Source organism: Primulina tabacum, chromosome 6 (genome assembly GCF_025594145.1).
Source record: "Primulina tabacum isolate GXHZ01 chromosome 6, ASM2559414v2, whole genome shotgun sequence".
In the NCBI taxonomy this organism is placed as follows: domain Eukaryota; kingdom Viridiplantae; phylum Streptophyta; class Magnoliopsida; order Lamiales; family Gesneriaceae; genus Primulina; species Primulina tabacum.
Window position 1 is genome coordinate 37,477,695 of NC_134555.1, and position 23,766 is coordinate 37,501,460.

A 23,766-nucleotide genomic window follows, 5' to 3' on the forward strand; every position below is an offset into this window, starting at 1 on the left:
CTGTCGCAAGCCATACAACGACTTACGCAAACGACAAACCAAATTGGAATCTGTAGAGCTAAAACCAGGGGGAAGTTTCATATATACCTCTTCGTCTAAGTCACCGTGAAGAAAGGCATTATGTACATCCATCTGATGCAACTCCCAATGCTTTGATGCTGCAACAGCTAGGAAAGTGCGAACTGTCACCATTTTTGCTACTGGAGTAAATGTCTCATTATAATCAATGCCTTCAACTTGATGATTACCAAGGACAACTAATCTGGTCTTTAATCTCTCAATGCTACCATCAGAATTGTATTTGATTTTGTACACCCATTTACTGCCGAGAGCTTTCTTGCCAGAAGGTAATTTTTCCATAGTCCAAGTGCCATTATCCTCCAAAGCACGAATTTCTTGTTGCATGGCAGTGCACCAGCCGACATCCTTTGTAGCCTCCTTAAAGGAACGTGGCTCAACACCTGCAGTTATAGCTGCGAGAAAATTCCGATGTTTCACCGTAAATTTGTCACAACTAACATAGTGTGCTATAGGAAACGGCGTACCTGAGGGAGGATGAGATTGAGGATTAGGTGGAGCAAGGTTTGGACCGTTTGTGAAAACCGTATGTGTCACGAAGTCGCGTAATTTTACCGATGGGAGCTTCTCCCGAAATCCACGGCCTAAGTATGTTTCCCCCGAGTCTACGAGAGCTTCATCAAAGCCCTTGGCGTCCGTGGGGGAAGTTGCCACAGGAGGAGCATCACAAGTGTTTGGAGCAACGATTGCATCCTCAGGCGTCGGGTCGTTCACATCACCAAAAAAATCTTCAGTGGACGGAACATCGCTCTCACGGGTAGGAGCAATATTTGGGTCGTTCATATTAAAAAAAGGAAAGACATCCTCATAAAACTTCACATCCCTCGACACAAAGAATTCCTTTGTTTCAAGATCGAATAAACTCCATCCCTTCTTACCAAATGGATATCCTACAAAAACGCATTTACGACTTCGACTTGCAAATTTATCACCTTTAGCTCGTTGATTATGAGAGAAAACTAAAAACCCAATGATGCGCAGGTCGTCGAAAGAAGGTGCACAACCAAAAAGAATTTCATAAGGAGTCTTGTTGTGAATAACCGTGGACGGAGTCCGATTTATCAGGTGGGCAGCGGCCAAAACACATTCCCCCCAAAAGAAAATCGGCAAGCCTCCTTGAAATCGCAATGCACGAGCAACATTCAAAATATGTTTATGTTTCCTTTCAACTCTTCCATTTTGTTGAGGAGTACCCACACAAGAAGTTTGAAATAAAATTCCATTCGCCACAAAATAATCTTTCATGCAGTTAAACTCTGTTCCATTGTCACTACGTACAATTTTCAACTTTTGAGAGAATTGTCGTTCAATCATTGCAAGAAAGGACATAAACATCTGAAAAACTTCTCGTTTATCAATTAATAAATAAACCCACACAGCACGAGAATAATCATCAACCAATGTTAAAAAATAGCGAGCGCCACAAGAGGAGCGTTCATCGTATGGACTCCATAAATCACAATGTATCAACTCAAAAATCCGAGTGGACTTATTTTCACTTAAAGGAAAACTATTTCTAGGATGTTTAGCATGATGACAGACTTCACATCCAGTATCCAAATGTCCCCTAGAATCATGAAAAAAAGGAAGTAACTTCACTACTTTCTCGGAGGGATGACCCAAACGACGATGCCAGAGCTCCAAAGACTTCGAACTAGCAGCTGACACCGTTTGTACTTTTAATTCATGCCGGAGGTAGTAAAGTCCATCCCGTCGCTCACCCGTGCCAATCACCTCCCTCGAACGTTGGTCCTGTATAGCACACAAGTTAGAATTAAATTGGACAAAACAATTTAGATCATCGTTCAATTGTGATACTGAAATTAAATTGCAGTGTAGTTTAGGAACAAAAAGGACATGTTGGAGCACTATTGTGTCCGTTAGTCTCACTACACCCTCCTTAGTAGCATCCACCGTTTGACCATCCGGAAGACCCACGGGACATGGAGAAACCGTTTTAATATTCGATAAACAAGATTCATCACTGGTAACATGATGAGAGCAGCCGGTATCAATTATCCAATCATTCATTCCCAACTTACCATGCAGCCTGTTAGAAGGAGTAGAAGAGGAACCAAACGTGGCCGATAATGCAGCCCATTGTTCGGCAGTAAAGCTCGGAAGGGTTTGCACAACAGGAGCGGAGATCGACTTTTCAGGAGGTGCACTATGATTAACATCGTGTGTGGCAGCATTAGCACGAACTCCGTTACGACCACGACCTGCTGAAATTTTTGTTGACGGAGTGGTTGGTTTGCCCTTCAAGTTGCCTTTTCCCTCAAGATTAGATCCATATTTTTCCAAGTACCAATCTGGAGTACCATGGATGTCAAAGCATGTAGCAATATCATGACCTGATTTGTGACAGCGAGAACAAATCAAGGCCGCCTTCTCCGTTTTATCAAGACGCGGTTTGAATCTAGTATCCATACGTACAGCAAAACCTACAGCATCGGGTTTCTCTTCAGTAGAGCGTGTGATCCCCCGAACCCGCTCATCTTGAGCGATTTGTTGGAATGCCCGATTCAATGTAGGGAGAGGATCTTGTGACAAAAGAGTTGTCCTCAATTGGGCATAATAATCGGAACATAGGCCAAGAAGAAATTGGTGCAGCCTATCATCGGCGTGCCGTTTTTCATGTTGTTTACCAACCTGACAAGTACATTTACCACACTTGCAAGAAATCAAAGGCTCATGTTTATCGAGTTCATCCCACAAAACATTCAATTTACTGAAATAAACAGCAACAGGCATAATTTTTGTTTGCTCACAGCGATTAACATCCCCTTTAAGTTGGTGAATACGCGGACCGTTCACAATCGAGAATCGTTCGTGCAAGTCATCCCATAAGAGTTTAGCATCATCATAATTCGAGAGCATAGAACGTACCTCTGGGTCAATCGTATTCGTGAGCCATGAGACCAACATGCATTGGATCGTGACCCAATCATCTTTCGTACAAGGGGGAACGATGTCTGTGATTGTTCCATTAAGAAAACCGAATTTGCGTCGAGAGGAAAGAGCGACGCGAATAGCATGAGACCAATCATCAAAATTGTCAAGCTTCAAACGAATGGGAGTAATAAAGTCGCCAGGGCGATCTTGTGGCCCTAAGTAAAATGGCGAACTAGGATCAATCTTTGCCGGTGGCAGAGGTGCGGCTCCTTCAGCCATGGTTAGGAAAACAAGAGAAATTATTTTCTGAAGCAACCTAAACCTTGCTCTGATACCATGACAAAACAAGATGTTATCTTTTTCATTGATTCAATGAAATATTTATACAAGAAAGGCAAAGCCAAAAAATCCCAAGTTTCCTAAAAGATCCCATGATCCACGGCTATTATTTTGGAAGAAAATAATATCATATAATAAAGCAATCACCTAGATATGGTTTATCCTTAAATCAATGAATAAACACCCGTAACAGATTTGGGAAGGATCTAATTAATTAGTTTCAAATGACACTCATTTATATGTATTTGAATTATATCATAGTTATAGTTACTGTGATGGAATTTGTTACGGTCTTGAACCCGAGACCTCGACAAAAATATTATAATAGAAATAACCATTGCCTAAATCTTACTCTCACCAAAAAACCGTTAGAAAACACACCATAAACCACTATATTACGTGATTTCACCTAAATTTGCCATTTTAGTTACTTAGGAGAAAGTTCTCTATAAATAGGGTTTTTCGTTCACTACAACAAAAATGACTTTTCGCAGCGCGCAAATTCCCTTTCCGCGGCGCACATTGCACGCTGCATGACTGCAAGCTGTTGAAAGTCCATGATTATGGATAACCCGCTGCGTTAATACTATTATCCGCGACGTGCACACGCACGTCGTTAATAAGTTTATCCGCGGCGTGCGGGTGCACACCGTTAATACTATTATCCGCGGCGTGCACACGCACGTCTTTAATACTATTATCTGCGGCGTGCACATGTGCGCCGCGGATACTGTTATCCGCGCCGTGCACATGTGACGCAGTTAATACTATTATCCGCGGCGTGCGCATGCGCACCGCGGATACTCTTATCCGTGACGTACATGTGCACGCCGTTAATACTATTATCCGCGGCGTGCATTCGCACGCCGTTAATACTATTATCCGCGACGCGTACATGCACGCCGAAGATACTATTATTGATAGCACGCACACGAATGTTGCGGATAATATTATCTGGTGCAATGCACCGTTAATATTCATATCCGCAACATGCAAACAAATTCTACATCGTTCGTTTACAAGCCGATAAAATCAAATTCGTTAAAAAAAATCAATCGAATGGACAAAAACGATAAACCAAAATTTTACAAAAAATATAGTGCAACTTTAAGTTTAATTAACACAAAATTGATAAAAGTCATTGTTTTTCAGTATATCAAAACAGAAAGTCTGAAAATCCAAAGCAAGATACGGAATCTGTAACAACTAGCTGATACATATATAACAATGTTTAAACTTTCAATACACGCAAACCAGTAGAATATTTATCAATCACACAATACTATAAATTTAGATAACCATGCCACTGTGCTTCCTATTGCGTCATCGAGAAACTGCATTTCATCATTTGGTCGAATTAGATCCACCTTCTCCACCAAAACCTTATCAACCCAAACTTTCCAACAAGATCTACCAAGAACAACGTGATGCACTTTTGTGTTTGGATCTGTGGATGCAACTCGACTTTTTGCAACAACTAATTCATCAGCACACCAATGAAGCAGCTTACATTTAGTATTAGCACGGATATCTCCAAAACTCACATTCCTCAAATTTGACTGTAAATAAAGAATGAAAAATTATTGATTCAACCATGTCTATTTTTGTAACAATTTTGCGGTTTAAAAATACATAATTTAAAGATAATTACCTGAGAAACATGATCAAAATTACCACTTTTCTTGGCACCAATATCGATATCACCATTACTACCAACTTCATTCCCAACACCGCTACCAATGTCACCACTAGCAACCTAATTTCACAATCAAATCGTGCCAAGCGATGTAATCATTATAATTCAAAAGCATTTAAGTGTGTATATATACCAAACATATTTTTTATATGTTGTTTACTTGCTAACCTGTTCTTGCTGATTTTGTTGATTCATACTTTGTAAAAACATGGTCCTCATTTCTTGCATTTCTAGCTGATTTTGTTGCATTTGTTGTTGAAGGCTTTGTACCATAGTTTGAAGTTGTTGAACAATTCCATTTTGTTTCACAGAAGCTCCAACTTTCAATGGTGTAACTCCGAAGCCCATTCCACGCACTCTATCACGAGCTTCCTTGCCAAGCACAAGGCTAATTGCATCATCAACAATGTTAGTTGTGTTTTGATATTCAGGTGGACATTCTTGTATTTCTTTCTACAAAAAAAAAATTTATGAGCAAACGCGATAAAACCGAGAAGGGAAAAATTGTGTTTAATATTTTAAAAATAAAATATTTAAATTATTACCTTTGCCTCAGATATAGTGTGTCCAACCTCTTCTTCCGGCAAAAAAACATCCTTATATAAGTGATATGCCTCTCTACTTTCATCCTCTTTCTGAACTTCTTTTGAACTACCTTCACCTTGAGATTGTGAGTTATAAATTTCACCATGGAAGACCCAAAAATGTAAGAAGGATCGAACCCCTTAATAATTAAGTGGTCATAAACTTGGTCAAATTTCATATACTTCTTATTTTTACAACGCTTGCAAGGACATAAAATTACTTCACGTGTTTTTGCATAGTTCCTAGCTTGTGCTGTAAATTTTTTTACCCCTTCTTCATACTCGGGTACAAGCTTAGAAGGCAGATGCATCCATTCTTTATCCATCTCGTGAACAAACCTATTTCATTTGTATGAAATAATTATGAGATTTGATCAATACACACACACACACATATACACGATGATAATTTAATTTATATGATATAATTACTTAGGTGTCAGATATTATCGAAAATTTTCTTTCCCAAAATATTTCCAACATTTTTGTAAGAGAACACCGCATAATAAATAAAAAACTTAAATACAAAAAACTTATTCATACATCATTATATTTTAAACAAATAAAAATGTATAAAAATAAAATAACCTAAATTTTACTTCTATTTTTTTTATCATGTATAATAGAAAAAAGAACGAACGACGCAGCATTACGCGTTATTCATAGAAGTGGTATGCTAATTGACCATAGATCAATACTCCTTTTGATTTGGGAGTATTGATCACAGATCAATAATCATTTAGTTGTGGACTGTTTTTTAAAATTTCATTTAAATTTATTTTAATTAAATTTAAGCTACCCGTTTCCTTAGCAAAATAGTATGGATATATCTTATATACAGATAAAAAAACAACCAACCAAATTTACAAGTTTAATAATAATTTGATTGTGTACAGCAGCACCTTATTACAAAGAAAAGTAAACAATGTTTCTAGTTCAAAATAAGATTAATTAAGAAATACAATATTTGATGTAAACTATTTTTAAATCAAATCTTTTGAAAAGTATTAGCAAATATCTTTGCATATGAAACTCGAGGCTCGAAGTCCTTGAAGAACTACCAATGAGACCTACCAATTGGCATTAAACACAGAAGAAACGAAACCCAAGCGCTAAACAAGTCAAGATCAACTCCAATACTCTCGTGCTACTAAAAGGGCATAATCATACTAGAGAGAGTAACCGTGAATTTGGAACTAGATGTAGTTTACACCTTAGTTAATAAAAAACCATCACATACAGGGCTGTGCTCAATGAATAATAAGACTCAGCCTTGCACTTTGAAGGCGAGTCCAGGTGAAGCCCTTTTATAAAGGGCACACCTTGTTGACAACGCAGTGCAGTGCACATTGATACAAGGAGGATGAATCCGATAAGAAATGCAAGAAAACAGTCACTCATCTTCATTTACTAACAAATTATCATTTATTTTATTTTAATCCACCTTAGATACGACATAAAACTAGTTCAAACAGAGTAAAGCGCTCTTATGCCAATTGCCACCCAACTTCGAATGAGTTGCATTCGCACACCTATACTAACCACGACCGAGGTTTTCAAAATTTCACTCGAATATGATTTTCGTAGACTAGAATACCGGTGTGTTTACTCAACTTGTCATGTGATGAGTGGAAAGGATAAAAGCAGGCCAAGCATCAAAGATGACCTCTATAACAAGAATTGCAGCTATTGTTTTGAGTAAACCATGGAATGGAAGTTCAATCCTACGGATTGAGGTAGCAAAAAACTCGAAAATCATCTATTTATTACGTCCCAAGTAATCTGCTATGTGGCCTATTCTAAGGAGCTACAGAGATGTATGAGCACATACATTCATGCAAAGCAAGTCATTCACAATAACCTTCAACTATTGAAGCAAATTTCAAATTCCACGAGAAATATTTTCCAAAAAGCATAATTTTCACCCAAAATAGCACTGTTGATATCCCATTAATCAACTCACACATCAAAGAGATCTTATCTAAAACAAGAAATGACTGTAAATCAAAACATTCATGTTAATATCGCAGTTCAATTTCAAATTCTTCAAAACATTCATGTTAATATATCAGGATGAATCCGATAAGAAATGACAGTAAATCAAAACATTCATGATAATATAGCATAACCAATTTCCCTACATATGTTTTTCCCCCAAAATCGCACCTTTCCCACAAATATTCCCAGAAAATTCAATATTAAGATTATCCAGTTGATCTCACTCTTACAAAGTTCAACATTTTTATCTACGCAATTCAAACAAACTTCAATTAATCCACAGAAAACGCACACTCAGAAAGCGTATATACCTATTTATCCAAAAAGGAAGGAAACTCAACGGAATTAAAACTTTTGTATCAAGAAACTTCACCAAGAATCACATCCGAAGCGAGCTAATTAATCGAATTCAAATCTCACCTGAATCGGCAAATTAATTTCGCACAGGTGTTCTGTAATGCATGCCGTGAATAATATTATTGACGACGTGCGATTAATACGTTTTTTTTATTTTTTTTATATTAACAGCGCACATAAACATGCACGCTGTTAATAATACTATTAACGGTGTGCCTTTATTATGCGCTGTTAATAGTGCACCCATTTTTCGCAGCGTGCAGTAATATGCATGTCGTGAATAATAATATTAACGGCGTGCGATTAATGTACGCCGTTAATATTGTGCGATGTTAATAGTGCGCTGCGAAAAACTATTTTTGTTGTAGTGGTTAATCCGATTGATCATCTCAACTCGAGAAAGGGAAGAAAAAAAGTTTGGTTGGAGACGGTTAGAGATCAAGTATTTGTCAACACACATGTAAATATTTCTCCCAACAATCAAGGTTTAATTTAGTCTCATAAACATAACATATATTAGGTGAACCACATAAATATGTTGTTGATTGTTTAATTGCGTTTGGTTTTTCGTGTTTAGATTCTTGTTCTCGCTTATTAATCTCTTGCCATAACATATGTAGGGTATTCAAATTTTTATTTCTAACTAATTATTAATATTAATTAATTTGCTTAATAAATATAAATCATAAATATATACATCATATATAAGAGAAGGTACATAAAGAGAAGGTACATAATTGATCATTTAATTAACGAGCTCCTCTTCTTTCTTTCCTGCTTCTTCCAACTCTCTCAAACCCCCAACTCTTTGCTCAATCTCTTCGATCAACGCCTCGTGTCACAGCTCCGCTCTGGCTGCACTACAAGAAAAAATGGCTATACTGACATTTTCTTAATGACATTTTTAAAATAATGTCGTTATTATATACATATCATGACATTGGTTACACATAAAATTTTTAATAAAAAAAATATTAAATTAGATATGTTATAAAGACGTTTTTAATGAATGCCACTAAAAGTTCTTATTTTTCCCACTCATTTCCTATTTTTTAATCTCTCACTCTCACTCTCACGGCCATACATCTCTAAAAAAAAGTTCTCTCTCCAACAATCTTAGTATCTCACCCCAAATCGGCATCCTTCCAATCCCTTGTATCATTGCACAACACCATCTTCTGCCACCATAGCCACCGTGAATCATGGCTCATGACATGTAGCTTCGGTCTAAGCCATGAATCAAAGGATTTGAGCCCCGATTCGGGCGACTCGAAGCCCTAGAGCGTGTCTTGTTTCTGCAATTTCTTGTGCCGTCTTGTTTGAGATTTCCAGCCTAGTTCTTGGTGAGTTTTATTAAAGTCGTAATTGTAATTTATAGAAAACGTATTTTTCCTATTCTTGCACTTCTTCCTTGATTTAGTATAAATAGGCTAGAGTCTTCGGTTGTATTTTTTTGCGGGATTTCTTTTTCACCTCAATAAACGGTTTTCAGCAATGGGAATTTTCCCCACAAAATGGTTTCCTCATTTATCTTTCAACAAGTTTTCTTCAGTTTTTGACAGTATTTTCACCTGTTGTTGAGCATTAATCTAATTCACGATCAAGCCCAACTTTTCCCTGTTTTTTCTCACGGTTTCAGTGGTGAACAGTGACTTTCGGCAAGTTCCGCCGATGCTCCACTGTCTGCTCGGATGTATAGGCCTACGACCAACAATTTCATTATTTAAGGCTATTGATCGAATCGCAAGATCTTGTCCTCCAACAAATTAACATGGCAGTTGCCAATGTCTTTTGCTGGATTAACTAACGTAAAAGATTTTTAAATACATTGAATTATCACCTTTAATCTAATTTAATTTTTTGAAATTCTCTAGTTTGTTGAATGGTATTGCTACTGCGTTGCAGTAGAATAAATAATCTCAGCTTAAGTGGGAGAATTCCTGACTTCATTCACAACTGGAAAAAATAATAGAATAACGCCCATTATAGTAAGCTTTGAATAAGTGGAGCAGAGGTTCAGAAGCATAAAATTAACTTCAAATCATATGCGTTGATGTTTGTGTTTGATAATAGAACAATGACTCGGTTGACTTCTCCAAGTTGTGTGTCCTTGGTATCTTGTACGTAGGCATGATTCTTTGTATTTCATTGAGTTTAATGTTAATCATCGTAGGCGAAGATAATAAATTTCTTCCGATCACTGAATACTGTTTTATTCACTACATTTCTGATGCCGATAGATGCCTACTACTTTTCGTTCCTCCTAATGAATTTTTTAAAAAACAAACAATATTATTTGATTTGTAAATAGCACGTCTTTTTGTAAAAAGGGAGGCTTAGTGTTACATATTTAGCTGTTATACCACTTTTTGAATAATCCACCTCCTTAAATACCCATTGTTGAGTTACTATTTCCATATAGACCTGTAACACTGTCAATGATGGGATGGTGTTTAACAGGCTTTATTTGAAGAAAAATTTGATGTCCAGCCTTGTGATTGTTTGCTCTCCAGCTATACTTCGGTTTTTCTTATTGTCTCAATCTTATTGCTTTAGTATGGCGAATAAACATTTGGTGCACTGAAACACTTATGAATATGAATGCTACTTTTCAGTAATTGTTGATGTCCGTATGCACTCTATCCCTCCACTTTCCAAGTTCGATTTTATTTTTGCTGCAGGAATCGATGTAAGAATAAAACTTTGTGCATGGAGAAACTTGCTCTGGTGCTCCAAGACGGACCACCTTACGTACCAAGGAAATTTGGTCGATGTGTTGTTATTGGTAAATCTGGCGATCTTTTGAAAACTAAATTTGGCAAAGAAATAGATAGCTATGACGCGGTTTTGAGAGAAAATGGAGCACCTATTCAGGTTGTCATTCTAATTTTATTTAACTTCCGCTTGTGATATCCACGTGCTCTCACCGTTGCCTTGTGCTTTTTGCAAAACTTTTCAGAAAATGTAGGTACAAAAAGTACGTTCCGCCTTCTCAATAGGGGCTCCGCAAAAGCTCTTGATAAAGTTGCAGAGTTGTATGGTATGAACATGATTCACTAGTCTTTAACATTATTCTCGTGTGGAAGTTAACAAATTCGAATTTTCAGATAAAGGAAAGGAAGTCTTGATTGTTAAAACAACAATTCACGATATCATGAACAAGATGATCCAGGTGTTTATACATGCCAATTTACTCTAGTAAATTAAGTTTGATCCTATGTGATTTGTGAAAAATCTAATTTTAAATACTTATCTTTCTACTTTTAGGAAATTCCAATACTAAATCCTGTATATCTCATACTGGGATCATCATTTGGATCAGCTGCAAAAAGTACTGGACTTAAGGCTCTTGAATTCACTCTTTCCATATGTGACACTGTTGATATGTATGGTTTCACTGTCGATCCTGGTTACAAAGAATGGTACGTAGCCGTTGGAAGAAGTTTCTGAATGCATTTTTTTTAAGTTTGTATTGTTTCTTAATTTGGAGCCTCTGTATAACCTCAGGACCAGATATTTCTCAGAGTCTAGACAAGGCCATACTCCTCTGCATGGTAGGGCCTATTATCAGATGATGGAATGCCTTGGAGTAAGCTCGAAGCTTAAATATTTTAATGCTGAAGTTGTACAAATGATTTAGGTTTACACGATGATATTGCCTTGTCCTGCATATTCATCGTAAATCTACATAACTGCCTAAACACGTTGATAAACTATAGGAATATAATACAACTTGTTTGATCACAAAGTTTGCCTTGCCCTTTGTTGCTGAAATGTTGCGAGTGATTATCTTATGGTTCTTTGTGTTATCCCCGTTTACTCTGCTAACTATATCAGTTAGAGACACATTTACTTAATATGAGGAGCTGTGCCAGGAATTCAATGAGTTTCGCAATAGGGGCACTTCCTTTGAGCTATATTAAGCTGACTCTAAAGTATGAAATTATATTTGAAGGGTCATTCAATCATAAATATATGATTCATTTGGCATCAAATATCAAAGATTCTGAAATCTATACTGTCATACTTCAAAGTGAAATTACTACATTGCAGGTTTATGGAAATGGTTTGATAAAAAGTGAAGGGCTCAAAAGGGGATTGCAAAATATGGAATCATCTGACTATGAAAAATTGGTAAGTTGTTTTATAAACTTCAACTAAATTACTTTCAAAGATATTTGTTTTCACAATCACTATGAATAAATTATGGATTTTGATTTTTTGGTGAAGGCTACAATGAAAGAACTAGAAAATCAACTTCCTGAAGATGAGGATGATCAAATTGGTCAAAATGACGTATTTGCTCAAATCATTTCCATTAACTAGTATGTATTGTTATGTATGTCATGTTAGTATATTTTTAAACCAATATCAATTATATTTGCAGTTGACAGTTAATGACGAAGATTTCTACTAGGTGAATTTGGATAAATAATAATTTTCTAGTTTATCATTTGGTATGATATTCACTAGTTTGAATTAAATTTTAATTTCTTTATTTTGTGCTTCTTTAATTTTATTTCATTCATACAAATATATGAATTTTTATTGTAGGTGACAAGAATATTGGATTTTGATTAAGATGAGATGGTTGAAGAATGAAGATGCGTCACAAGTTTGCTTATGTTTTGCTCTACAAGACTTAATTGTTTGCTAGTTCTTAAACTAAATACATTTGATACATTTGTTGGAGTATAGATGTTTTTCGAGGTAACAAATTTGTTAGTCTTATACATTAATGATTGTAAAATTAATGACAATTATTTATTAACAATTTAATTTCTATTTTAAAATTTTGTATTTGTATTTATGTTAATTTGTTATATCTTTGAATATTATATCATGAAAATATTGAAAATCGATGACATTTCATAAAATATGACATTTTTTATGTCACAATAAAACATTAAATAATGTACATAAAAAATGTCAATGTAAAACTCATATAGAGACATTTCAAAAAGTCATTATAAACAACTATTAATGACAATTTTCAATGTCTTCATATACTAGTATAGAAGACATTTGTAAGTGTCATTACAGATTACATAATGAGATATTTTAAATTAACATTATAACCTATCATTAGTAACATTTTTTATTGTCACTATAAATAACATACACGACACTTTTAGTTGTCATTATAAATGATTTTAACTGACAAATAAATTTGTCATTATACTATAATAATAAGGCATGTATAAATGTCTTTAAAACATGAGTTTTCCTGACATTTAAAATTGTCATTATATGAATAATTAGTAACACGTATGAAGTTGTCATTACCATCTTATAATGACATTAAAAAATGTCAGGAAGTTTAAAACGACATTGGAATAGACGACATTTGTTGGAGGTGTCACTAAAACTTAAATGTCACTAAATATTGAATATGATGACATTTATGAATGTCACCATAAGCATTTATTCTTGTAGTGCTGATTCTTCAAGCTCTTCTTGCAGCAATAATCCATATTGCGAATACAACATTTTGAAATTTTTACGATGACAAATCCTTGTTTAATTTTAGGACAATAATTAACGTGCTAACATTATATGTAAAAGTTACCAAAACTAATTCAAATTAACGACGATATTAATTAAATCAGTACCGTCTCATAGACCCAATGTTCTGAATCATAATATGGATCCTAAACCATGATCCATTTGCTGAAACAATGAAATATCAGCTAAATTTTTATGAGGAAAAAAAAGATATAAAATTACATAATCCCCAACATGTGAACATGATGTAGAACATATCTGTACATCAAAGAAAGATAGTGTGACAATACTAGATCAAGTTGGGAAAGTCGGAGAATTTTGTTTGCATACGTTGTGTATCATGAAGACCCTAGCCTGCCCGATTGTTTTTTTTTTGTTTTTTTTTTTTTAATTCCTAAATCTAGGGGTCGGAGAGGCTAGAACTAGATCCGTTATACGGGGAATCCCAGGTGAAACCAGTGGAGCTAAGCTCCGGTTTCTAGCCTGTCCGATTCTCAGCGGATGCCGGATTCTTAGCGTGCTTAAAGTATTCGACTTTCATGCTTCCCTCGACTAAATTATGAACCACACATCGCTCACGAAAAATCAAGTTTGTAGTATATGATCACTAATGTCTTGTGGGCATGTGCTATATATATTTAATTAGTTAGTTAATACATACAAATATTCTTCATGGCTTGATCACTGAGGTGCCAAATCGATTTGTGTGTGATTAGGTCTCTTTTTTCCTTCCATGTGTTCAACCATGACTGCCATTAATGGCCAATCTGGAAAATCATTCACTATAATTCTTTTCACCACGTTGCTTTCTCCACCTTCAATATATTAGAAAACCAAGAAATTAACAACAAGGGGCTATCACATTACCAGATAGTCCAACAAACACACAATTCACTTTAGAGACCAAAACTTAGCACCATTCCAGGCGAAAGATGAGATTTAACATTCTTGCATCATCTCGCGCGTGCTTGACTCAAATTTTACAATAATAAAAACTAAAAAACATTCATGTTATCCTTATTTTCCAATTTATCATCTCATCTTTTGTCATCCTATCCCGCGTATACAAGACGAAAAAATTATGGGTTTTTATTCACCTGATGCACCCCATTACCAAACCTTGAACTCGATCATTACCTTAGCTGCATCGAGAAACAACCGAAATTTAATCAAGCAAACATGTAAGAAACGGGACAACACTTTGTTGTAATAGTATCCTTACAGATTTTGAAAATGGATTTAAATCTGGTTTTGCTAGTACTTGCAGAGGATTATTTTGGAGGCATCGAGTGTGCATGTAGCCGTGTTCCGGGATTGAAGAGAGGAATGGTGAAAGGCTGTTGGATTGCCATTCTTTTTTGTTTTTTTAGAGGGGAGGGGGGAATTGGATAAGACAAGTATTTATATCCACTCTTCTTTTGTCGTAAATTATGCAAACAATTTTTTTCAAGGTTTATTGGGTCCTTGATTTCTTGTGTGTACTTTACTACATTATCCTTGGAGAGAGAGATATATATATCTTAAAATACAACATCAGCACTTATCTATTGTTAAATAAATTTATTTATTTAATTTTTCAGTTAAGTCAAAAGTTAATGGGTCAAAGTCTGCCGTTAATTCTTAGTTAGTATTTGATTATTTCTTAGTTTGTTAGGAATTTGTTGAGAAAATTAAGCTACGCGACTTCTCATTGTATGCTTATAAAGGCAGATCATATCCAATTGATTTATCCCGAATAAATTATATTTTCTCCACTTATATTGTATATATGTTGTTGCTTATCTTTCAACAATATATATTTATACACAAATACTTACACTTCTTCCGAGCACATTTGTGAATGGATTTTGTTATGGATCGAACCACTCTATGGATGGATCGGTAGCAAAATTATTTAGGCATGTACGAAAACTTTCTTTGAAAAACAATATATCTCATAACTAGAAAACACATGGTGTGTGGGACGAGACGTGATTTTTGTGATGGAGTGATGTCTCTTTTCTTTGAAGAAATTTTGTAAAGGTTTGTTTATGCATTCTAGGGATAGCAATGGGACGGGGAGGGGCTAGTTTGCCAATCCCTGCCTCGATGTTACCTTTTTCGAGTTCGCGGAATCTCCAAACCCGAAACCATGGGGATCAAATCATCATCCCTGCCTTCATCCTCATTTCAAAAATATTAATGGGACATGACGAGAGAATTTTTGAACCAAAACTTATTGTTATCTATTATTATTATTATTATTTTCGGGACGGGATTGGAGATGGGGAGATCTTCATCCCCGCCCGAATATTTCAGGAATTTTAAAAAATTCTCAAACTCGAACCCAAAAAAATCGGGGATCTCCGTCCCTGTTTCTGAGTCTCAAACTTCTCGATTCTTGATGCCTTAGACTTCGGGAGTAGGACAAGTAACATCCAAACTCCATGACTTTCATTGAACACATAATAACGATAATAAACAATCCAAAAGATTAATTATTTTTTTTTTAAAAAAAAAGCAAAAGTAGAGGATCAAAAATTAATTAATTTTTTTATGTGACTTGGAATTTTATGGGCCATAAATGTAATTATAAATGTTTGTATCTCATCAATTAAATAAGTCGTAAATTTATGTGGTCTAATTTAGAATAAGAATTGATTTGATGACTTAAATGTCATGATATTATTGTGTGAATACAATATATAATATTTCTGGTTTGTTGATGGGCCAAATTAGAAATAATAAAACTTGTTTAATTATAAAACAATGGTTATGGTCTCAATCTGCAGAATAACATTTCAGGTTTTGTACCCCATCGACAAAACAATCTGTCTTAAAAATTATTTTGTGAGAATTAAACTCGGGATAAATTTAATTTTAAAAAATGTGATAAAGGAAATGACGCCGAAGAATTTTTATAGGTATAAAGAAAAGGAAATCGGCAAATAGTTTTTTGTTGATAGAGTACAAAACTTGAAAGGTTATTCTGCAGATTGAGACCATTACCATTGTTTTATAATTAAACAAGTTTTATTATTTCTAATTTGTCCTCTCAACAAACCAGAAATATTATATATGATATCCATACAATAATATCATGACATATAAGTCATCAAGTCAATTCTTATTTTAAATTAGATCACATAAGTTTACGACTTATTTAATTGATGACATACAAACATTTATAATTACATTTAGAGCCCCAAAATTTCCAACAATATTATTTGATGAAACTTGTGGTACCATTGACGAGAAGCTTGCTTTAACCTATAGATGGACTTCTTAAGTTTGCAAACCATATTATTTGGATTTCCCAATACAAAGCGTTCTTGTTGCACCATATAGATTGTTTCCTCAATGTCATTATTGAGAAAAGCTGTCTTGATAACCATTTGATGGAGTTCCATATCAAAGTGTGCAACAAGGGCCAGGATTGTCCTAAAAGAGTCCTTCGATGAAATTGGAGAGAAGGTCTTTTTAAAGACAATCTCATACTTTTGATTATAGCCTTTAGCTATACGACGTGTTTTGTACCTTTCCATATTACCTTTCGAATTTCGTTTAGTTTTGAAAATCCACCTACAACCAATGGTTTTCACACCTTCTGTTAATGGGACAAGTTCCCAAACTTTATTGTCTTGCATTGACTTATACTCCTCACTCATTTCCTCAGACCACTTTTGAGAATTTGAATCTTCCATGGCTTGACGAACATTGATTGGATCATCCTCCGCCATACCATCATTTTCCTCATGTTCTTGGAGTAGCACTATGTAATCATCCGGAATAGTGCTATTCCTTTCTCTAGTGGACCTCCGCAAAGACACTTGTTCTTCAGACGCTGGTTCTTGAGGTTGTTCAGTTTGTTCGATTGGGACTTGATAGACAATGTCTTGTTGTTCTTGTATCATATCCAGATCAATGACAAGACCATAACTATTGTTTTACAATTAAACAACTTTTATAGTACCGTCATTTAGATGGAATTTGATTTCTGTTTCTAGCTTGAACAAATATTGTAATACCCTTGTCCCACATCTTAAAAATGAAATATTTAAAATGAGTTTATAATGGTTTACAATGGACTTCTATAGCAACTTGGGTTAATAATTTTCGTAAAAGCGAGAACGAATACGAAGTAGTTGCTATAGAGGCCCATTGTGCTGTCACGCAGGCGCGAGCCCAGGCTCGGAGCGTGACAGAATTATGTTAGAGCCGGTCACCGACATGGAAAACCGGGAAATAAGTGCTATGCGGGGCAAAGTTCTACGTGCATGAGAGCCACATCTTGAACCTGCGGAGCAAATTGATACATGACGGGAGCCAACTCTTGAACCTGTAGGAGCCACCTCTAGATTCTCAGCGCTGGTGGATCGAGGGGCCAGGCCGCGACGAGGACGTCGCGTTCTGAAGGAGGGGTGATTATGATACCCTTGTCCCACATCTTAAAAATGAAATATTTAAAATGAGTTTATAATGGCTTACAATGGACTTCTATAGCAACTTGGGTTAATCATTTTCGTAAAAGCGGGGACGAATACGAAGTAGTTGCTATAGAGGCCCATTGTGCAGTCACGCAGGCGCGAGCCCGGGCTCGGGGCGTGACAAATATGGTTATTGTTATTCTTTTGGAAACAATATGTTTAGGTTATCTATTAATTCTGATGTTGTTGGAACTGGTTCACTTATAATTTATGACAATCTATATAAGCTTGATACAATTGCTTTTTATATTGAAGCCCTAAATGTGGAATAACGTGGTACTAAGCATAAATTTAATAATGAAAAACTCCTGTGCATTATGACACAAGTGATTAGAACACATCTCTAGAAATAGAGTTGAACGACTTGTATCGGATGGAATTTTGAACTCCATTGATTTTTCAGACTTAAACAATTGTGTCGAATGCATCAAAGGCAAAAAATCCAAAAGAAAGAAAGGGGTGCCTATAGAGCCACAAAGATATTGGAATTGATACATACAGATATTTGTGGACAATTTCTAACACCTTCTTGGAATGGTCAACTATATTTTGTATCATTCAGTGATAATTACTCTAGATATGCATACTTAATTCTTATTCATGAAAAATCACAGACATTGGATGTTTTCAAGTCATTTAAGACTGAAGTCGAGAATCAACTCGACAAAATAATTAAGAAAGTCAGATCTGATCGTGATGTGAATACTATGGTAGGAATGACAGTTAAGGTGAACAACGCCCATGATATTTTGCTCAATACCTAGAGGAATGTGGAATCGTTCCAAAGTATGCCATGCCAGGCTCACCAAGCATGAATGATGTAGCCGAACGACGAAATAGGACTCTTAATGATATGATAAGGAGTATGATAAGTCATTCAACCTTACCAGAGTCACTCTGGGGAGAAGCATTAAAAACTGCAGCTTACATTCTAAGTAGAGTACCAACTAAAGCAGCTATTAAAACACCTTATGAGCTTTGGAGAGGGCGAAAGCCAAGTCTAAAACATTTTCATATTTGGGGATGTCCAGCTGAGGCTAGACCATATTGACCACATGAAAAGAAACTGAACTCCAGAACAGTCAGAAGCTACTTTATTTGTATTCTGAGCAATCAAGGGGCTACAAATTTTATGATCCCAAAGAAAGAAAATATTACGGGACTGTAGTATTTTTTGAGGATATTGAGTTTGGGGAGAAGAATAAAGTACAGACTTTGTTTTCGATGAGGAATGTGTTCCAAATACTCTTCAAGAGGAAATGATTCATATCCCTATGATTGATACTGATAATGTTCCTGTCATAGGCCATAAACATTGTTTTTGAGAATATTCCTGTCATAGACCATAACCATTGTTTTATTATTAAACAAGTTTTAATATTTCTAATTTGGCCCCTCAACAAACCAGAAATATTATATATGTTATCCACACAATAATATCATGACATTTAATTACTCAAGTCAATTCTTATTCTAAATTAGACCACATAAGTTTACGACTTATTTAATTGATGACATACAAACATTTGTAGTTACATTTATGGCCCCAAAAATTCCAACATTGTGTTGATAGACAATCTTAAATCTAAATATCAAATAAAAGCAATTCTACACCACGATGTTCTGTGAACTGAATTATCTGGTTAACTTAATATTTTGGTTAATTTTGTAGAAGTTGAAAATAAATCAATTGCATAATGCTTTTTAGAATAGAAATGAAAAACTAGAATGAAATGTGCTATGGGGGAGCAACTTCCCGTTGTTGATATAATAAAATCACAAAATTCTTTTGAGACGAACTCACGAGTCAAATTTGTTAGACAAATGTTTTACTTGGGTCATTCATGAAAAATTATTACTTTTTATTGTAAATAGGAGTAGGGTTCATTCATCTTATGAATAAAATATGTGAGACGATATCACAAGATACATATTCAAATGATAAGATTTATGAACATGTAGCACCAAATGAGGTAGTAATAATGGAACTGTTAGTTTTCCTTGCCATAACTATAATATTGAAATGTTTTCAAATATATACATATATAATATTGAACTCGAGTATAAATGTGAATTACTTGAATTTTTCCTCTCTAATTAATCTTTGTGATTTTTTTTTTTAAAAATGTTAGTACTGAAAAGGAATCTCTCGATTAGTTTTATAATTAAAACTCGTTAGACAAGTACTTATAAAACATATTTATAAAAATGTTTTTTACAAAAAATTTATAAAAGTCGTTTTAAGAATAAATATGTATATGAAAAACTATTATATAAAAACATTTTTACGGTTAAAAAATGTGTTTGAACAACTTTTTCTATTATTCCAAAAACATCAAAAATTATCTTTCACTCATTCTTCAAAAACTACACTTGGAGAACAATTTTTCTTAATACAAAAATATTTTTACGAACGTTTTACAAAATTCTTATCCAAACACGAGTCACCATTGGATGAAGATTCAATGGATTAGGCAAAGGGACTGATTGTGATTGAGAAGGAATAGGAGATAACTCGGCATGTGTATCGTCCGATTGTGAAGGATATCGAATATGTGAGGATTCGACGGATGGAGTCATTGAAGATGAAGGAATAAAAGAATATGTGTTGGTATGGTATTCTTTTGTCTTGGGAAATCAAGGAATATAAATGGGTGAACCAAATGGCTAGGAGAAAATAGTCGAGGCAAGAGTTTGACTACTTTTCCTTAAAACGATATTGCCCCGCCCCGATGCTCACGGTTGTTGGCAATTCATTTCCCAAGATACAACGACTACGACTTTAAAATAGTAGCACTACAAATTTTAAAGTCACACGAACTTGAAATGTTTAGAACGCTATCAAGATTGTATGCAAACTTTCTAATTTCGAATTCTAAGCGTTAAACTTAAAAATCCAATTCCAAGAGTTTAAATCTTGCAACGCGAGTGCTTTTCATATTTGAAGCGGCCACACTTTGCACTTACGCCGGTGATCTTCTAGGAGAGTATCCCACTATACTCCAACATACGTATTAGTATATCTTAGGAATCATTAAAGGTAAAACCTAGTCTCATACCCCTTTGTGGGCAACACCACTTATCATAGGAATAGGTAGGAGATTTCTCCAAGGTGTTTCTACCAATCTTGTAATTTAGTTGTCCCTTTTGAACCTAGATCTTGGGATCTCCAGTCAACTAGGTTGGGTATCCACTACAAGATTTAATTTTTGGGGTTTTAATCCCATTCCTCTTGATAGACAATTCATTTGATCTCTCGGTATACCTTTTGTAAGTGGATCCGCTAGATTTTCCTTTGATTTTACGTAATCAATGGAGATAATGCCATTAGAGATCAATTGTCGTATGGTATTATGTCTACGACGGATGTGTCTAGACTTACCATTATATATAGTGTTTTGTACCCTTCCAATTGCTGATTGACTATCACAATGAATTATTATTGAGGACACTGGCTTATTCTAACAAGGGATTTCTTCTAAGAAATTTCGAAGCCACTCGGCTTCTTCTCCAGCTTTGTCTAAAGCTATAAATTCCGATTCCATTGTGGATCGAGCAATGCAAGTTTGCTTAGAAGACTTCCATGATATAGCCCCACCACCAATGGTAAATACGTAACCACTTGTGGATTTTGAATAATTTGTGTCAGATATCCAATTTGCGTCACTAAACCTTCTAGGACCGCGGGATATCTCGTATATTGTAATCCATAATTTAAGGTGTATCTTAAATATTTAAGTACCCTTATTAATGCCTTCCAATGATCATTGCCAGGATTACTTGTAAGTCTGCTAAGTTTGTTTACAGCATAAGCAATATCTGGACGAGTGCAATTCATGAGATACATCAGACTGCCTATGATCTTCGAATACTCTAATTGAGATATGGGTTCACCTTTATTTTTGGAAAGATGCAAATTTGGATCTACAGGTGTTTTGATCAAGGACATATCATTCGCATTATATTTTTCCAATATTTTCTCAACATAGTGAGATTGCGACAAAACACGTCATTCCGATGTTTTGGTGACTTTTATTCCCAAAATGACATCTACTTCTCTCATATCTTTCATTCGAAGTTTTTTGTTAACATCTTCTTAGTAATCTTGATGATATTAATATTGCTTCCCACAATTAACATATCATCGACGTACAAGCATACCATCACATATGCTTCAGGTGTGCCTTTGATGTAAATACATTTATCACACTCGTTAATTTTGAAGCCATTTGACAACATAGTTTTGTCGAATTTTTCATGCCATTGTTTTGGCGCTTGTTTAAGCCCATATAATGACTTAACGAGTCTACACACTTTTTTCTCTTGTCCAGGAACCATATACCCTTCGGGTTGTTCCATATATATTTCTTCCTCAAGTTCCCCATTGAGGAATGCCGTTTTCACATCCATTTGATGTATTTCTAGATTATGTAATGATGCAATTGCTATCAATACTCGAATAGATGTTATTCTCGTAACTGACGAGTATGTATCAAAATAATCAAGACCTTCCATTTGTCTATATCCTTTGGCTACTAATCTAGCCTTATATTTTTCAATAGATCCATCGGTCTTGTATTTCCTTTTAAGAATCCACTTGCATCCTAATGGTTTATTTCCCGGAGGGAGGTCAACCAATTCCCATGTATGATTTTGCAAGATAGATTCTATCTCATTGTTCATTGCCTCCTTCCAAAAAGGGGCTTTAGGACTTGATAATGCTTCACTAATTGTCCTTGGTTCATTTTTCAACATATAAGTTAGAAAATCAGGGCCAAAGGTCATTGCTGTTTTAGCCCTCTTACTACGTCGTGTTCTTGTTGTTCTTCTTGAACTCCCTGCTCGTAGTTTCATAAGTCCTTTTTCGAGAACTTATTTCTTTATTTTCTTTACAAGGAAATGTTGTTTCAAAGAAGACAGCATTCCTTGATTCAATAATTGTTCCTTCATGCACATCGCTTATTTCATATTTATGTACCAAAAATCGATATGCACTACTATTATTTGCATATCCAATAAATATGCAATCTATTGTCTTTGGTCCAATTTTTACTTGTTTTGGTTTTGGCACTTCAACTTTTGCCAAACATCCCCACACTTTTAAATATTTGTAGGAAGGCTTGTGGCCTTTCCATAATTCATAAGGAGTTTCGTCCTTAACTTTGTGTGGTATTTTATTAAGAATGTAGTTGGCCTGAAAGGATTGCTTCCCCCCACAAGTTTTGGGATAATCCTAAACTCAATAACATTTCGTTCATCATTTTTTTACGAGTGCGATTTTTCCTTTCAGCAATACCAATTGATTGTGGTGAATATGGCGCAGTAGTTTGATGAATAATGTCACTTTCCCAAAAAAATTCGTCAAATGGTGCTCCATATTCTCCACCTCTATCACTACAAATAATTTTTATTCGTTTAGTCAATTGGTTTTCAACCTCATTCTTATAGTGTTTAAACACTTCGAGAGCCTCATCTTTGCTACGTAGCAAATAGACATAACAATACCTTGTGCAATCATCAATGAAAGTAATGAAATACTTTTTTCCTCCTCTAGTTTGCACAAACTTCAAATCACATAAATCAGTGTGAATTAACTCTAGAGGAGTTGTATTTCTTTCCACTGATGGAAACGAGGCCTTTGTAAATTTTGCCTCAACACAAATCTTACATTTGTGTTTTTTGTTTACGTAAATTGAAGGCAATAAATTTAAATTTACTAGCTTACGTAATGAATTATAACTTACATGACCCAAACGATCATGCCATAAATCACACGACTCAACCAAGTAAATAAAATTGGTACTTTTATTGCTTTCAATGTTACGAAGTACATTCATCGCATTCAGTT

The 23,766-nt window shown here is 35.0% G+C and overlaps 2 protein-coding genes, 2 long non-coding RNA genes and 1 pseudogene across 5 annotated transcripts; 2 read left to right on the forward strand and 3 right to left on the reverse strand.

Annotated features, from left to right (window-relative positions):
* Positions 1-4,440: 4,440 nt before the first annotated feature.
* Positions 4,441-8,047, reverse strand: LOC142549348 (uncharacterized). The gene is made up of 5 exons (XM_075658263.1): positions 8,011-8,047; positions 5,554-5,931; positions 5,177-5,461; positions 4,964-5,068; positions 4,441-4,871 (listed from the first exon to the last, which is right to left on the reverse strand). Exons 3-5 carry the CDS (start codon positions 5,354-5,356, stop codon positions 4,581-4,583), a joined length of 576 nt encoding a protein of 191 aa, XP_075514378.1. The 5' UTR covers positions 5,357-5,461; positions 5,554-5,931; positions 8,011-8,047; the 3' UTR covers positions 4,441-4,580.
* Positions 6,785-7,866, forward strand: LOC142549349 (uncharacterized). Its single transcript, XR_012821180.1, has 2 exons — positions 6,785-7,208; positions 7,240-7,866. It is a non-coding gene; the product is annotated as an uncharacterized LOC142549349 (long non-coding RNA).
* Positions 8,048-8,692: 645 nt separating the features above from the next.
* On the reverse strand, positions 8,693-14,265 carry LOC142550239 (photosynthetic NDH subunit of subcomplex B 4, chloroplastic-like; annotated as a pseudogene).
* LOC142549350 (sialyltransferase-like protein 2) lies at positions 9,339-12,747 on the forward strand. 2 transcript variants are annotated; one of them, XM_075658264.1, is made up of 10 exons: positions 9,339-9,755; positions 10,629-10,821; positions 10,897-10,987; positions 11,055-11,119; positions 11,215-11,369; positions 11,455-11,536; positions 12,001-12,081; positions 12,178-12,243; positions 12,335-12,404; positions 12,502-12,747. In XM_075658264.1, the coding sequence occupies exons 2-9, from the start codon at positions 10,657-10,659 to the stop codon at positions 12,362-12,364; spliced, it is 735 nt and encodes a 244-aa protein (XP_075514379.1). In that variant the 5' UTR covers positions 9,339-9,755; positions 10,629-10,656; the 3' UTR covers positions 12,365-12,404; positions 12,502-12,747. The 2 variants fall into 2 exon arrangements, 1 of the variants encoding a protein (XP_075514379.1); XR_012821181.1 differs by lacking the exons at positions 9,339-9,755; positions 12,335-12,404; positions 12,502-12,747 and adding an exon at positions 11,785-11,882 and having other exon boundaries at positions 9,876-10,821; positions 12,178-12,249.
* A 28-nt stretch (positions 14,266-14,293) lies between the features above and the next one.
* Positions 14,294-14,821, reverse strand: LOC142549351 (uncharacterized). The gene is made up of 2 exons (XR_012821182.1): positions 14,675-14,821; positions 14,294-14,594 (listed from the first exon to the last, which is right to left on the reverse strand). It is a non-coding gene; the product is annotated as an uncharacterized LOC142549351 (long non-coding RNA).
* Between the last annotated feature and the right edge of the window lie 8,945 nt (positions 14,822-23,766).